This window comes from Pleurodeles waltl, chromosome 7 (assembly GCF_031143425.1).
Source record: "Pleurodeles waltl isolate 20211129_DDA chromosome 7, aPleWal1.hap1.20221129, whole genome shotgun sequence".
Taxonomy (NCBI): Eukaryota; Metazoa; Chordata; class Amphibia; order Caudata; family Salamandridae; genus Pleurodeles; species Pleurodeles waltl.
Genome location: NC_090446.1, coordinates 573,886,699 through 573,903,881, shown reverse-complemented (window position 1 = coordinate 573,903,881; position 17,183 = coordinate 573,886,699). Strand labels below are relative to the sequence as shown.

Genomic DNA, 17,183 nt, shown 5'->3' with positions numbered 1-17,183 from the left:
GTATGTGATAGAAAATTAGTGAGAGCGACAGAGACGTGAGTGAGAAAAATAGTAAATGTATGTGAATGAAGGTAAGTGAGCATGAGTGTGCGTGAGAGTGTGTATGAGAGTGTGTGTGTTAATGTGTATTATGCTTGCAAGTCTGATGCTAGCTCAAGCACACTGGATTTAATTCTTGCCATATAAGGTGCACACAGCAAAATGCTGAAGCTGTTCCAATGGTGTTTCTTGCAACAATGGAAGTAGTTCTTGGTATGTGGGGTGCCATTGAAAAATGCTGGACCAGGCATGCTGGCAATCATTTTTGGCAAACGGGTACCAATGGCAAAATGTTAGTGCTAGTACACTAGAGGTTATTCTTGGCATATCGGACACCAGTGGCATAATGCTGGTGCTTGCCTAATGGAAGTAATTCTTGTCATATGATTGGCCTACAGTAAAATGCTGGAGCTGGCATTTTGGATTACATTGTGGTTCTATAGGGTGTGCATGGCAAAATGTTGATCCTGGCACACTAGTGGTTACTCTTGTTGTATGAGGTACCATGGAAAAATGCTGAACCTGGAATATTGGAGATAATTCTTGCCATATAGGGTACCCATCGCAAAATGCTAATACTAGTACAACACAGTTAATTGCGGGCATATGGTACTCACAACAAAATTCTAGAGCTGGCATACTGAAGGCAATTGATGGCTAAAGGGAGGGCAGACAGGGTTTATGGGCTCAGATGGGAGATGGGCAGAGCTGGAGGCAGGTGGTGGAGTGTAGTTTTATAATAAAAATTAACATGAGATATTTGCAAATTAAAGTATAATGATGCCGCGTAGAAAATGTATTAATATACTTTTAACACGTGTGTTTGAAATGTGCCGACGGGGAGTGGCCACCAATGTATACGATGATAAATAAAATTGAATAATAATGAATTATTAATATACTAATGTATGATTTTGTATTAGTATTATGAGTATATGTTAAGGTTTTGCTAAATTAATCACTAGGCCTTAGTTAGCCTGAGCCGGGGCCTAGCTGCTCGGTTTCATATTAAATGTGTTTTTCTAACGTGCAATGTGCTGACTTGCTGAAGGACGTGTAGCCGTACTTTTCCAGAAGCTAGAAGATGTGTGTGCCCGTAGTAAATTCTTTCTCATGAGGCCCGACTTGCTCAAGGAAACATTCTTGCCGAATGCAACAGTGTAAACTTGCAACAGGTACAAGGTCGCCTGAAATGGTATAGACAATGAAACTACTGACTGGGTCTGTGAGAGGACTGCGAGAACAAGAAGTTGTACCTGACATTCTACCCGTAGGAGACGTCAATTACAGGAAACAATAAACTACGTGAGAACTGTCCTAAAGTAAAATCCTAATGGGGTGATGAGCCGATCATTGGTTGGAGATAATGATGCACCAAAACTTGCCCAATTGGAAATTAGGGGACTGTACAACAGGATTGATATAACCCTTTGACACAAGGAGAACTCAGCCATTATTTTGCCATTCCTTGCCATATCCTAGCCATTCCATGCTACCTTTTTGCCGTTGCCATTACGTGCCATCTTTGCTGTTACCTAGCCACTTTGTCACTCTGTCTTAAAGACTTTGCTGTTTGACTTTTCAAACCATCCTTACTTTGCCTTGCTCGATTCATACTTTTCCTCCTTATGAGGGAAGTGCCCCTTATTACCTGTCTTGCTGAACTTTGCTGTGTTTCCTGGCTGATGGCGAATCAACTGATGTCCTGAGGACGAAGACTGACTCTGACCCATTACGGAGGGTAACTATATGATAATGAAATTGTAATTGTCTATTTGCCTTTTCTTTCTAGGTACCAACTGCTCTTTTGATAGAGACCATAGTTAGATGTTTTCTAAATTTGTGTTGCTAAATTGTTTTGCATGAAGCCTAACATGCTAATGCTAATTCGAGGTTAGTTAAGGGGATCACTGAATGGACGCAAATAGACAATTGACTGAATGTTGAATAATGCGCTAATGATACTCTGCTAAGGTTAATCCATGTTGACGTCATGCTTTGTTCTAATGTTTAAGATCTTTGCTTTGATGAAATCTTATTCAAGTTGCCATATTGTGACATTGTTGATGTGTTTTCTGGTATTGAGACTAATACATTTGCTAGAAGAGTGTAATCAATAGGGAAGAAAATACCATAAATCTTACAAAATTTTGTGTGGTTATTCATGACTGAAACGTCATGGGTTGTTTCAGGTTTCATTAATGTCATTGACTAATTTGATTGATTTGATATTGTGAATATTGATGAGGTTATTGATCTATTGATTGACATGTTGATTAGCTATCTCGTCCTAAGGTGTCTTCAATCAGGGTCAAAAGATTCATCGGCCTAAAACGAGTCCCAGAGTGAATAAATTATCTAGATTGGGACGCGTTATCAGTGCTGGTAGCAGAGGACAGTTTAGGCCCTTTGGGGCCCTAGGGCGAGGGACCATTGTTTTAGAATTGTTTTTGAAATAATGCAAATTGGGAACATGATGTGCTCCTAAGTCCCAAATGACTTTCCCAGAATCTCGGAGCTTGCCGAAGTGAGTTGGGTATGTTCTAGGCGTTTTAGTGATAGTATGTGTGACGTAGAATTTGCGCTTGCTCAGTTTATGCATATCGCAGGTGAATTGTGAAGGTTTGTGAGATTATAGGCCAGGTAATGTTTTAGTAGGAGTGGGTGTACTACGCAGTATGAGAGTAGGGAAGTCGGCAAACTTAATGTGAGTGTGGCGCTTTGTGCTAAAAAAAATTGTCCACGTGGTTGTTGGTGATGTACGGACCCGGCGTGGTCTAAGACTCCGGAGTATATTGATAAGTGTATGAGACACTTGGTTTATGTTGTAATTTGCCCGGTTTAATAGGTCAATCGGGTGTGGTTGACGAGTCGAGTTTGAGTCAAAGTGTGTGAATGAAACCTTCAATGGAGATTTGGTAAGTTCTAAAGTGCACTAGGACGAACCATTGACAAGTCGAGAGTGAAATTTGCGGGTCAAATTTTGCTTGCGAGTGCGGGATCTGAGAAGGAGAGAGTAGCGGCCGAGGCTTCAAGTGAAATCTCTGTAAAGTTCTGAAGCGATTGTGTTACCCTTCCTGTAGTAAACCGGCAAATTTGAGTTTTTATTGTTGAAGTGCTCGCAATATATTGCATTAGTTTTGTGTGGATCCAGAGTAAGAAGGACAAGCTGCAAGACTTTGTCAGCTGCAGTGTGTGAGTGTGACATCATTGGAGCCGCGCTGGGATAGGTCAGTTGCTGGGAAGTGTCGCGCATGGATTGGCAGCCGTCCGTGAGAGGCAATTGGTTGAGGGGGTAGGCGAAGAGTGTTCTGGAAATTAAAATCACTTCCTGATTAGATTCTAAACGAAATAAAAGACGGAAAAAAATAAGTTTTTCAAGGCTTTAAAGAGTGCTTTGAGGGGAGATGTGTACATTGCAGCAAGTGTGGGGGAACCTACACCGCTGGAGGATACTCCGGCTTATGCCGTAATGGAAGAGAAGGGAGTCGCGCCATGTCTTTGGCTAAAGCATTGGTGCAAATTAACAGCGAAAGATGGGTGTTTGGCGTTTCCAGAGAATGGGACATTTAACATAGGGGTTCTAGAAAATTTGCAGAAAGCGCTAAATGAGCAAAAACCGCCTCCAAGGCCAGCTCAGTTTGAGGCATTAGCAATTTGGGAATTAATGGCCATACGACAGAGGCAACAGAAGTTCAAGAGGAGAATGAGGAAAGCAGAAAAGACTCTAGCGGAGGCTAGATGGGATAGTGAGACTCGGATGTGGAGAAGGGAAATAATAGACGGAGTTAGGATGTTTCCGGCAGTAACTCAAGAGGCCGAAACACAGGGACGAAAGGCCACTTGCAAAACAGACAAGGGCTCTAGTAAACAAAAGGAGACTCAGAAGTCTTGGGTAGATGCAGATGATTCAGATGATGATGAATTTCTCAATCAGCTGTTACATGATAGACCACCAGCATATGCCATAAATGATAATAGACTGAGTACTAGTGCAGGTCCTGTAAATTCGACACAGAATCACGGGACCACAAATACAACACAAGCAAATAATGTTACCAAATCAGCTCCGGTACAGAATGGTGCTAGTGTATCCACTGCACCCGAGGCGCAGATACAGTTGCAGCCACCACCAGTTCAGAGGCTCTACCCTGATGTCCCGGTTTTAGAGACAACTACAAATTTGATGGTGCCACCTGATCCAGTATACACGAGATCAAAGTTAGTGCAGATTGAGCCAACTCCACATTTGCTGCCCCAGCCACAGCAACAAATGGTTCCGAATAACACTTCGGTCACAGGACCCCAGTCAGTTACAGCACCTATAATGAATCAAGCTATGGGAGTTAATGCTCCACAGGGTCTGGGAAATGGACAAGCACCAGGTGCTATATCTTTGCCGATCACTGTTGGTCCGCCAGTACCGCTGTATGCGCAGGCGAAGCCTAGTGTATGTGACCAAGGAGTAATGACTCAAGAGGTGATACGAGGAGGGTTCACAGGAAGCTCCCAAGGGATGCCACCGGGAGAACAGATAGCGGAGAGTTCTAGATCCTTGTTGGACTTCAGTCCGATTGGGGTTCCGTTAGAGACCATGAGACAAGCAGGTTTGGGTCTGCTGACTCCACAGATACTGAGTGCAAACATGTCACAAACACCGATGGTGCAAGCTGGAAATATCTCGTTACAGGGTTTGACAGTGCAGCAACTGAATGAATTGTTAGACAAGCTTAACACTCCACAGACTACTCCTGCGACAGGAATACCTGAATTTTGTGAGGTTGGGTGTGGAAGCAGCTGAGCTAGTTGAAGGAACTATGGGAGTGAACAGGTTAGAATCATACACTGAAGCAGAATTAAGATATCTGTGCCCGAGAATAACCAAAGAAGTGAGTAAAGTTATGGCTATGCCATATTTGTCTGCCAAGATTAGCGAACTTGGCAGACAAATATGGCATAGACTTAGATAATACTAAGCATCTGAAGAGGAGTTACAGGTTAGACTTCGAGCCCAAAGATTTTGATCACATGAGGTCTACTGGGATGAAGGCACACCTTAAAGAAATACTGCAGAGTGCTCAAGTTTGAGGAGCATTAGAGAAATGGGAAGGCAGATGGGCAAAGAAGAGAGATAAGAGGAAAAGTGATTGCCTGGAACCGTAGCAGACGAAAGCTGTGCCAGACACGGGAACAATAAAGATGTTACCAATGAGAGAGACAGCTGGAGGGGTTCTAGTTCATGTAGCATGGTCTAGAGGTGACATTTTGTCATTCACAAATGACTATCCCAGATAGAGGTAAAAGCCGATAGAATGGTATCAGCAGACAGACAGGTTTGTGAAGCTTGTGAAATGCCTTTGGGAAAACTTGAATACCCTGTTTGAGATTATAGTTCCAGCCGATTTGTGGCTTGAATGCAAGAGGAGCGTGGATTGGCCGACAAAGGAACCGGCAAGGGACAAGATTACTGGAGCACAGTCTCCTGAAGTAATGAGGTACTACTATAAGGTGATTGAGTTTTTGAAACAAAGTGTCGCCGAAAGTTACTGATTGGCAGAAAACTGATCGGGCAGCACAAGAAGGCAAAGAGTCGATGCATGCCTACTATGAGAGGTTGTTAAAGGCGTTCAAACACTACAGTGGCACCGAGGTCATAGAACCAAAGGACATGAATCACCTTGTGTTCAGGGTTGTTGAAGGATTGAAGCCAGAGATTAGCGAGATGATTAAGAATCATTTGATCTGTTGGCAAGCGAAGCCGATTGATGAGGTGTTGCTGTATGCGAAATACTGTAGTGATGAGATTGAGTTGAAGCACAGAAAGCTGAAAGAGAAGGTGATGGTGATGCAAATTAAGGCAGCTCAAGCAGGGATGCAGGGAAATGGAGTGCAGCAGATGGTGCAACAACTGCAAGGGAACAGGATGTTTCAGACGCAACTGAGAGGTCGAGGAAGTTTTGTGAACCGTGGTCCAGATTTGAAGACGGTTGTGGTTCAAAATGATGTACAAGGAATGAAAAAGATGTCACCATGCCATGCGTGCGGGGGCGTGGGACATTGGAAGCGGGAATGTCCGATGATGGTGCAGGATGGTGTTGTTCAACAAAGCAATGATGTCGGTATATTTCAAAATGTAAGGGGTCCAAGAATGAGGGGTCCAAATCCAAACTTTCATAATAATATGGTTCAGATGCAGGGTCTCCAGCCCATGCAACAAATGCAAATGCCACGTATACAACCAGAGCAGGTGCAACAAGTACAAGAGCAGATTCCCGTGGTACCTAGACAGCAAATGCAGTTGCCTTTAGCTACGATGGGACAGCAACAGGTGATGCTTCCTCAACAGGTCACAGGCCAAACAATGAGTCAAAATAATGCAGTACAACCGTTCCCATTGCATGGTGAGAATGGAATAAACGATCAATGGTCGGATGATTGTTCAGATGGTGAGGAGTGCAGGCTTGCATCGTCCCTAGAAGTAGATCAGAGGGGACCTTACGTGCAGGGAAAGGTGATGGGTCACAATGTTTCATTCCTTGTTGATATAGGAGCTACACGCTCTACAGTCAGAAGTGCAGAGGTTCCGAAATTGCCACTGTTAGGACGTACTATAAAGGTGGTAGGAGTAGCAAACCAGCTCTTGACAAATCCAATTACTGATCCGGTCCAGGTTGAGATTGGTACCTTCCGGGGATTGGACAGGTTTGTGGTCTGTGATTCAAATCCCGTGTCCCTACTGGGAAGAGACTTTCTGTGTAAGACAAGGTGTTCAATCACTTGTTCCAATGAAGGAATTGAGGTGCAGACAAACAGTGATGATGAAGGGGTCGATGGTCAGATCTCAGAGACGGAGACCACAGATGAGGAATACCCTTTGATAAGCTTCTTCCCGATGTTCACAATGACCGATTTACCAACCGAATTACAGGGAACAGTGACAGAGAAGGTGTGGGACTTGACAGGAAAAGAAGTAGGATTGATAAAAGGAGTAGAACCAGTCAAAGTAGATGTGAAGCCAAATGTCTGTTTCCCCAGGTACCGCAGTACCACATGGCACAAGATGTCCTTATACAGGTGATGCAGATAATTGCAGACTTTGTAAAGCAAGGGGTCCTAAGAGAAGTGATGAGCAGTCCATGTAATTCACCAATAATGGGTCTGAGAAAGCCTTGTGGGAAAGTTCGAATTGTCCAGGATCTGAGGAAGATCAATGAGATAGTGGTAAAGTGTTGTCCTATAGTGCCAAATCCAGCCGTGATCATGTTCCAGGTTCCATGTGATGCAGAGTGGTTCACAGTCGTGGATTTGTCTCAAACATTCTTTTCGGTGCCTCTTCATGAGGATAGCCAATTCCTCTTCAGTTTCAAATTCTTGGACAAGGTTTACAGTTGGTGTCGAATTCCTCAAGGGTTCTCAGAATCGCCTTCCATCTTCAATCAGATTATGAAGAAGGATTTGGAATCATTGGAACTGCCTTTTAATTCAACTCTAGTGCAGTACATTGAGGACTTCTTGATTGCATCCAAAACGAAAGATGACTGCAGGTACGACACTATTGCCTTACTGAATCACTTGGGAAAGGACGGACATAAAGTGTCCCCAAAGAAGCTACAGTACCGTCAGAAAGAGGTGAAGTACTGAGGCCATCTGATTGAGAAGGGATCAAGGAGAATCTCTAAAGAGAAAGTGACAGCCATATTGCAGATGAATCCCCGGCATCCAAGAGAGACCTTAGGATATTTTGGGGAATGGTAGGCTACTGTCGCCAGTGGATTCCAAACTTCTCAATTATCTCTAAGCCTTTGGTGAGGTTGACAGTTAAGGAAGTTAAAGATGGCCCGGATACCCTGACCATGTCCGAGAAAGAGATGAGGGCATTCATTGAGCTGAGGGAGTGTATGTGCAGGGCTCCAGCTTTAGGTATGCCTGACTACACAAAGCCTTTTGCCCTGTTTTGTCATGAACGTGATGCTTGTTCTTTGTCTGTCCTGACACAGGTCCATGGAGGTGCAAACCGCCCAGTTGCATATTTTTCAGCTACTTTGGACCCAGTTGCAGCAGCCTTACCGGGTTGTCTGCGTGCAGTTGCAGCAGTTGGTCAAAGCCTTACTCAATGCGAAGGCATAGTGATGGGACATCCCTTAACAGTAATGGTCCAACACACAGTCAAGATACTACTCACCGAACAAAGACTCAGCACATGACAAATGCTAGATTGACCAAGTATGAGACGATTATATTGGGGTCACCAAATGTGTCACACAAACGCTGTACTGTATTAAACCTGGCAACTTTGCTTCCTAATGAGAATACCGATGTTGATGATGCTGAGGAAGTAGAACATGATTGTCTTGAGGTAACAGAACTGTGCACCAAACCGAGACCTGACATTAAAGATACTCAATTGGGAAAAAACAATTACATTATCTTTGTTGATGGTTCATGTCTGAGAGACTCAGTGGGAGTACTAAGAGCTGGATTCGCTGTGTGTACAATCACTGGTATCCTAGAAGCATCTTGGCTCAAGAGAGTATACTCTGCTCAAGTGGCTGAATTGGTTGCTCTTACTAGGGCATGCCATGCCGCTGACAAATTGAAAGTCACTATCTACACTGACAGCAGGTACAGATTTGGAATTGTCCATGATTTTGGCCAGCTATGGTCACAGAGGGGTTTCATGACCTCTTCTGGGTCTTCAGTGAAAAATTGTGAAAGAATTAAGAAATTGTTGCACGTGATTCAGTTACCTCTTGAAATTGCCGTGGTGAAATGCAGCGCTCATGTGAAATCACAAGACTTTGTGTCAATGGGAAATGGATATGCAGATCAAGTTGCAAGGTTTTGTGCATTGAACTGTATATCGTTCAAGGATCAGTGGGAATTGTTACCGGAGACCGAAAATGAGACATGCACATGTTTCGTATTGAGGGTGGTTGACACGTTGGAAGAATTAAAGTCGTTGCAGGGACGTGCCAGCAGAGAAGAGAAACGATCTTGGCTTAAAATGCAATGTGTAGAAAGACCTGATGATTTGTGGGTTTCAGATGAAGGGAAAATGGTTTTGCCAAACAGTCTACTGTCACAGTTTGCAAGGTTTTACCATGGTCAAGCACATATTCGGAGAGACGCCATGATCAGGTTGTTCAAGATCGATTGGTTCAATCCAAAATTCAGACAAGCTGCAGAAGTAATTTGTCACAGGTGCATCATCTGTCAGCAGATGAATGCGGGGAAAGGGGCCGTGGTGAATTTGAGCCACATTGGGAGAGCTGGAGGTCCATTTAGCAGAATGCAATTGGATTTTATTGAGATGCCTGTGTGTGGAGGTTTGAGGTACGTGCTGGTGATTGTGTGCATCTTTAGTCACTGGATCGAAGCTTACCCTACACGTAGGAATGACAGTCTCACAGTAGCGAAGTTGCTGCTTTGGGAGTTGATACCACGTTTCAGGTTCCTGATCTCTTTAGAATCAGATAGAGGAAGTCACTTCAACATCGAGGTGGTTAAGCTCTTGTGTGCAGCATTGAACATTGAGTAGAAGTTGCATTGTAGGTACCGTCCTGAAGCCTCAGGATTAGTGGAACAAATGAATGCTACACTGAAGTCGAGAATGGTGAAAATGTGTGCAGCTACAAATTTGAAATGGCCAGATGCATTGCCCTTAGCGCTAATGTCAATGAGAAATACACCTAACAGGAAAACAGGACTGTCTCCTCATGAAATTCTCATGGGCCGAGCTATGAGACTGCCCGCAGTGCCTGCAAATGCTCTTGTGAATATTACAGATGATATGGTGTTGGACTACTGCAAGGGTCTGGCTGACGTGGTCCCTTCTTTCTCTCACCAGGTGGAAGCAACCACATTGCCACCGATTAATGATCCAGGTCACAATCTGAAAGCTGGTGACTGGGTTGTTGTCAAGAAACATGTGAGGAAGTCGAGTTTGGAGCCACGTTGGAAGGGGCCGTATCAAGTGATACTGACAACCACTACTGCTGTGAAATGTGCGGGAATTCCAAACTGGATCCATGCCAGTCACACAAAGAAGGTGACATGTCCAACTGATGAGGAACTTGAGTTGTCGAAAATAACAGCTACAGAAAAGGAAGTCTCAGGGCCGGAGAGTAATCAAAGGGGAACTGAGACTGAAGGAGAGCCAGTTGAGGACGGCTTGGTCACTCAAACAGCAAACGAGATCCAGAAGGGTGACAGTGAGCCTATCTCAACTCAGGCACCAGGAGGACCGACCCAAAGAGAGGTTCTCCCAGAAGCAGACGGATACAGGTTTGAAGTTGAACTCCTGACAGACCCAGAAGGCGAAGGAGTTTAGGCGGAAGGAAGTCAAAGTGTTCAGACTCCTCCTGAGCCACTTGCAGAGCCAGCAAGAGAAAACACCATAGCACAAGAGGAGGGCAGTGAACAGCAACCTGAAAAGCCAAATATTAAAAGGACACTAAGGGGAGATAACTGGCCAGAGTCGCAAACGGAAAAAGGGAAAGTGGTCATCAACTAAACAGTAGAGGAAGAGGTCGATACCACAAGGAAGGAAGATCTGAGTGAAGGAGAATTGCAGGGTGACCGCAAGTTGAAAAGAAAGAGAATAGCAAACAGAAGGTACACGGGTCCTGAATGGGCTTATGCGACGTCAGCTGAATGGCAGCAAGAGTTCTTGGCATTCTGTTTTGAACGTGAAGTTCCAGGTCAATATTATGGTACTTGAAGTTGCTCACAAATAAGAGACTGTGTTAAGCTGAAATTGAATAAAGGGAAACCTGAGAAAGAAGACTAATGAAAATTACCGGATGTGACACTGTTAACCTGAATTGACTCTTGAAAACCGATTGTGACAAGCTGCTAACTTGATTTGACAAAGACCCCGAGAGTGAATGAGAACGCTGTAAATACTTGCTGAAGAAAGACTTTGCTTAGCTCAGCAGAAGAAAAGAGAGTTACTAACCATCCTCAAATTAGTTGTTTACATTTATAGTGCTTTACTTTCTGATTCTTTACAGATCATGCCTAGGTCAGGAGATGACGTTGAGGGAAATAGGCGTTGTAAATATTTGGGTGTTGCTTTGGGTGTTGTATGTGTGATATTCATTATAGCTATATTTGTGGAAATGCGTTTGGTGGATGAGAGTGAAGCTAACAATGCTAGAGTTTCTGAGACTGCTACACTAACACCGTGGGATAGGTTTGAGCAGGATACAAGGTATTTGCAAGACAAAACTAATGCAAAAGGGGAGCTGTCTACTAAAGTTTTCTATCGCTTGCTGAGTGAGTATGTTGACACCATGGATGCAAAAGCTTGTTATGTGTGTACACAAATTCCTCTTTCAGTCCAAGAGGGAATTACCTATCACGGCTTCCCATTAACATACAGGATTAGTTGTAGTCTGCTACTAACTCGTTTTTATAATCAAGAAGAAGTGCAATATTTTTACTCTAACTATGATTTTGTGTTTTCTTATGTGCCTATAATGGAAGATTTGAATAGTGTAGCTAAATATTATGCCATAAAGTTGATTAAGGGTTTCTTTGAGGCTAGAATGACAATTAGTACATCATATGCACACCACAATAATTTGACATGCTTGCTCACATCTGTAGAAAAGAGCTTTCTAGTTCACACTGAAGATAGGAGGAGAATTTTAAAGGGAAAATTAGAAAAGGGCTTACAGCAACAAACATTCCTTAGTAATAGCAACAATGGGGTTAGGGAACAAGGGAAGCTAGCTTTAGATGCGAAACATGTAGGTAGGCTTTGCATTACACGACCGAAGTCATATTATGACAATGTGTTTGTGGGAACGAGTGAGTGTAAGCATGTGTTTTTGTTTCAGAAAAAATGGACGTTCATGCTAAATGGAATGGATCAAGCGATCCCAGGGGTCTATTATATTTGTGGACTTAGTGCTTATTACCGTCTTCCAAAGGGATGGTATGGGACATGTTATTTGGGAATAGTTTTTCCAAAGATCTATCAACTGGATGATTTAAAGAAATTTCCGAAAGTGACAGAATTACTTTGTGCTAGACAAAAGAGAGAAATTGCTGCTGGTGTAGAAGGAGACATATTTGGAGCAATAATTCCTTCAGTGGGAGTTGTTTTGAATTCCATAAAGATTCGAAAGTTGTCTACTCTTGTGGATAACATGCTGACAAAATTCACAGGGGCTATACTCCTGATGAATACTGAACTTGCTGCGGAGAGGGCTATGACTCTTCAAAACCGGCTTGCTTTAGACATTCTTTTAGCAAAAAGTGGCAGAGTCTGTAAGATGCTTAATGAGCGTCACTGTTGTGCCTACATACCGGATAATAGTAATGAGATTAGAAGTATGCTTACTAACCTGACAAGAGATAGTGCAGATTTGAAAGAACTGAAAGAACCAGGAGTCTGGGAAAAGGTTGGAGAGGGATTTGCGCGTGTGGGAAGCTGGTTTAGTGGTCTTTGGCATGGGTTTTTAGGAAAATTAATACAGGGGGTAGTAATTGTTCTGACTTGCTTATTTGGATTATGAATATTGAGTAAATGCAGTTAAAGGGTTAAAACAAAATGGGCAAAACATAAAGAGAGGAGGGAAGACAATAAAAGGGAGAAAATGTTCAGAGCGAAATACGAAAAGGCGAAAAAAAAGAGGAAATTGAAATGAGGGAAATGAACAAATGAAAGAAATGTTAAAGAATGGATTTGTGTGATGACAAGTGTCCTCAGAGGAGGGATTGTTGGAGTGTAGTTTTATAATCAAAATTAACATGAGATATTTGCAGATTAAAGTAAAATGATGCCGCGTAGAAAATGAATTAATATACTTTTAACACATGTGTTTGAAATGAGCCCACGGGGAGTGGCCACCAATGTATACGATGATAAATAAAATTGACTAATAATGAATTATTAATATACTAATGTATGATTTTGTATTAGTATTAAGAGTATATGCTAAGGTTTTGCTAAATTAATCACTAGGCCTTAGTTAGCCTGAGCCGGGGCCTAGCTGCCCGGTTTCATATTAAATGTGTTTTTCTAACGTGCAATGTGCTGACTTGCTGAAGGACATGTAGCCGTACTTTTCCAGAAGCTAGAAGATGTGTGTACCCGTAGTAAATTCTTTCTCATGAGGCCCGACTTGCTCAAGGAGACATTCTTGCGAATGCAACAGTGTAAACTTGCAACAGGTACAAGGTCGCCTGAAATGGTATAGACAATGAAACTACTGACTGGGTCTGTGAGAGGACCGCAAGAACAAGAAGTTGTACCTGACATTCTACCCGTTGGAGACGTCAATTACAGGAACCAATAAACTAAGTGAGAACTGTCCTAAAGTAAAATCCTAATGGGGTGATGAGCCGATCATTGGTTGGAGATAATGATGCACCAAAACTTGCCCAATTGGAAATTAGGGGGACTGTACAACAGGATTGATATAACCCTTTGACACAAGGAGAACTCAGCCATTATTTTGCCATTCCTTGCCATATCCTAGCCATTCCATGCTACCTTTTTGCCGTTGCCATTACGTGCCATCTTTGCTGTTACCTAGCCACTTCGTCACTCTGTCTTAAAGACTTTGCTGTTTTACTTTTCAAACCATCCTTACTTTGCCTTGCTCGATTCATACTTTTCCTCCTTATGAGGGAAGTGCCCCTTATTACATGTCTTGCTGAACTTTGCTGTGTTTCCTGGCTGATGGCGAATCAACAGATGTCCTGAGGACGAAGACTGACTCTGTATGCCGACCCATTACGGAGGGTAACTATATGATAATGAAATTGTAATTGTCTATTTGCCTTTTCTTTCTAGGTACCAACTGCTCTTTTGATAGAGACAATAGTTAGATGTTTTCTAAATTAGTGTTGCTAAATTGTTTTGCATGAAGCCCGACATGCTAATGCTAATTCGAGGTTAGTTAAGGGATCACTGAATGGACGTAAATAGACAATTGACTGAATCTATGCTTTGTTGAATAATGCGCTAATGATACTCTGCTAAGGTTAATCCATGTTGACGTTGTGCTTTGTTCTAATGTTTATGATCTTTGCTTTGATGAAATCTTATTCAAGTTGCCATATTGTGACATTGTTGATGTGTTTTCTGGTATTGAGACTCATAAATTTGCTAGTAGAGTGTAATCAATAGGGAATAAAATACCATAAATCTTACAAAATTTTGTGTGGTTATTCATGACTGAAAGGTCATGGGGTGTTTCGGGTTTCATTAATGTCATTGACTAATTTGATTGATTTGATATTGTGAATATTGATGAGGTTATTGATCTATTGATTGACATGTTGATTAGCTATCTCATCCTAAGGTGTCTTCAATCAGGGTCAAAAGATTCATCGGCCTAAAACGAGTCCCAGAGTGAATAAATTATCTAGATTGGGACACGTTATCACAGGCAACCAAGACAAAATGCTGGCCATGACATCCGACAGGTAGTTTTTGACATCTAGGTTATCCATGGTATATGAATGTAATCAATGGCACATTCTGGTACTGACATGTTGTATGTAGTTCATGGCCCAAGGCATACTCACTTCTTATCAGGGGCCCAAAGAAAGTGAATGAGACGCTGACATCACTTATCTTTCCAACTCCTCCCTTAGGCTCCTAGAAGCCTATGAGAAGCAGAGAATCAGTGTCCACCAGAACACTTGTTTCAAAGTCCACTTTTTTTCTGCTTTGATATGAGAACATTGAAAATGAAACTGGCTTTTTAGTGCTGTTCTTTGGGAGAGGTGAATAACCTTGTGTGAATCAGATGTTTGGGTAATGGATTCCAATTGAAGCCTTACACAACAGTAGTTTTACCACCTGCATATTTATAGATTTCCATACAGTACATATTTCTCACATACATGGTTGGTCAGAAAAATGTTGGGTACTTATATCAAAACTCCTCACTGTGATTGTCGACAGCACATGTGCCCAGAACGAGAGCCAAGTGTGATGCCGGAAGAAGGCCCTCTATGCCTTATATATTTGCATTGCCTTTAGATTGTTCCTTTTCACTGCCCTGTCATTTCTTTTACCAGATGGTCAATAACAGAAGATGAATGCATCACATATTCTGGAGAACAAGCAGCTCACTGTTGGGATTTAGGAATTGATAATTTACAGTTCATAAAATAATAACAATTCTGGAAACTGTAGGGTTCTGATGGCTGGAAAATGTTTTGACTATGGACAAATTTCAATTTGTTTTGTTAAGGGTGCAAAATAGGGTCACAGAGGGTGGTTAGCCACCATTTATGAGACCAACGTTTACCTTGTGACCATCAAGACCCACAGTTTTCAGATTGTGGAGTGGTGCCCCATCAATCCCCCCACCCAGATGCCCCACCCCCTGCACACACGTGATCACTCACCAGTCACTCCAGACACACGCATGTACACACACAAAAACACATATGCACATGCACACACAAGCACAAAGTCACACAGACAGACACAAAAGGCACCCACACAAACAAATGTATACACCTACCCCTCCAAACACACACATACACACAGACACACAGGCCCTCATTACAACCTCGGCGGTCTTTTAAAAAGACCGCCGAGGCTGCGGGAGCCAGAATACCGCCAGTGCCGGCGGTATTCCTGGCTCCCTATTATGACTTTTCTGCTGGGCCAGCAGACGGTAACAGTGTTACCGTCCACTGGCCCAGCGGAAAAGTCACATCATCATTGCTGCCGGCTCGTAATAGAGATGGCGGCAATGCTGATGTGCAGCGGGTGCAGTAGCACCCGTCGCACATTTCACTGCCTGAAATTTGGGCAGTGAAATGCACGACGGGGCTATGCCTGGGGGCCCCCGCACTGCCCATGCCAAGTCCCCCTTACCGCCTGCCTTTCCATGGCGTAGTTTACCACCGTCGCCAGGCTGGCGGTCAGGGACTCATAATCCCCAGGGCAGCAGTGCTTTCACCGCTGCCCTGGGGATTATGACCGCCAGACGGAAGCCTGCCGGTATGTTGGAGGGGCCGGCAGTATGGCCGTGGCTATTGCACCATGGTCATAATAGCTGGCGTAACCCCGCGGGCCTGTCAGCGATGTTACCGCCAGCCTACTGCCGGCCGCCAGGGTCATAATGAGGCCCACAATCACATAAACACACACAAAACACACACCAGAAAAAGAGAATGAATGAGAGACTCCAACTCTCTCAGCTTTACCCAAATCCTGTACAGCCTTACATAAAATGTACATAGGAGTATATAGATCTTCTCTGAAGTTCCCTCATGTCCCACCCTTCCTATCTCCTGTCGCCAGAGCAAGCATGTCCTTCTGTAAAATTTGGGGAGTGAAGTCATCATAATACCAGAAAAAGCCTTGTCCATGTTTAAACTTCAACATTTTTGTAGCTTACACTGTAAAAATTGTGTGCCTCAGTGGGAGTGAGCTGAATGTGTAGTGGTATATCCTGTTCCAAATGACCACTGCTAGGTATCAGGGCCCTGAATAGGCAAGAGATACCCCTAGCTGTTTGGAAGTAATTCCCTTTTTGATTGCTGTATATATATACAAACTTGCCTTCCTCCCTCTCTTCCTCCCTAGGGGGCGATTCATGTTCAAGAGGAGTCTTCATGCTCACCTGGAGGTGCTGGCTATGGGTGCCCCAAACACTTCCCTCTGGGTGGATGACATAGCACTGGGTGGCTGTAGGTCATGGGCCACAAACCGCATTGAGAGTGATATCGCCACCTGGGAGTATAAATGTAGAGGAAGGAAAGGAAGTTACTGTGAGTAATATCAGCTGGCTGACAAGGCGGCCCAGACAGCTAAGCCCAAACAAGTAATTGATGCAAACAGAAGTGCTTAGCAGCCTTATCATGGGTAAAACTCTACTAAAGTGCTACAGTACAATACAATACAATCCAGATCTCGAGTTAGAATCCTCGCATCACCAATAAAGCCTTTCATTCCATGATATTGGGTAATAATAAGACCTTATAAGAAATATTGGAAGTGTGGTATGAAGGCTAAATAGTGCAGTATATACTGGATGCTTAAGGGTACTGGCACGGGGATAGAGAGTCTGGTACCCCACTACTGGATTGGTCAAAGAGACTGGCACATCATTATAGAGTTTTCTTACCTCTAGGCCTGGATGTACTCAGTTGTTAGAGACAAG

The 17,183-nt window shown here is 43.3% G+C and overlaps 1 protein-coding gene across 2 annotated transcripts in view; it reads right to left on the bottom strand.

Moving 5' to 3' along the window:
• LOC138304375 (active breakpoint cluster region-related protein-like) overlaps positions 1–17,183 on the bottom strand; it is a 248,501-nt gene that overhangs the window by 54,202 nt on the left and 177,116 nt on the right. For both annotated transcript variants that reach the window (XM_069244361.1, XM_069244362.1), the window contains one exon: positions 16,644–16,753. In XM_069244361.1, the coding sequence (XP_069100462.1) occupies positions 16,644–16,753 (110 nt within the window). The remainder of the gene's footprint in view (positions 1–16,643; positions 16,754–17,183) is intronic.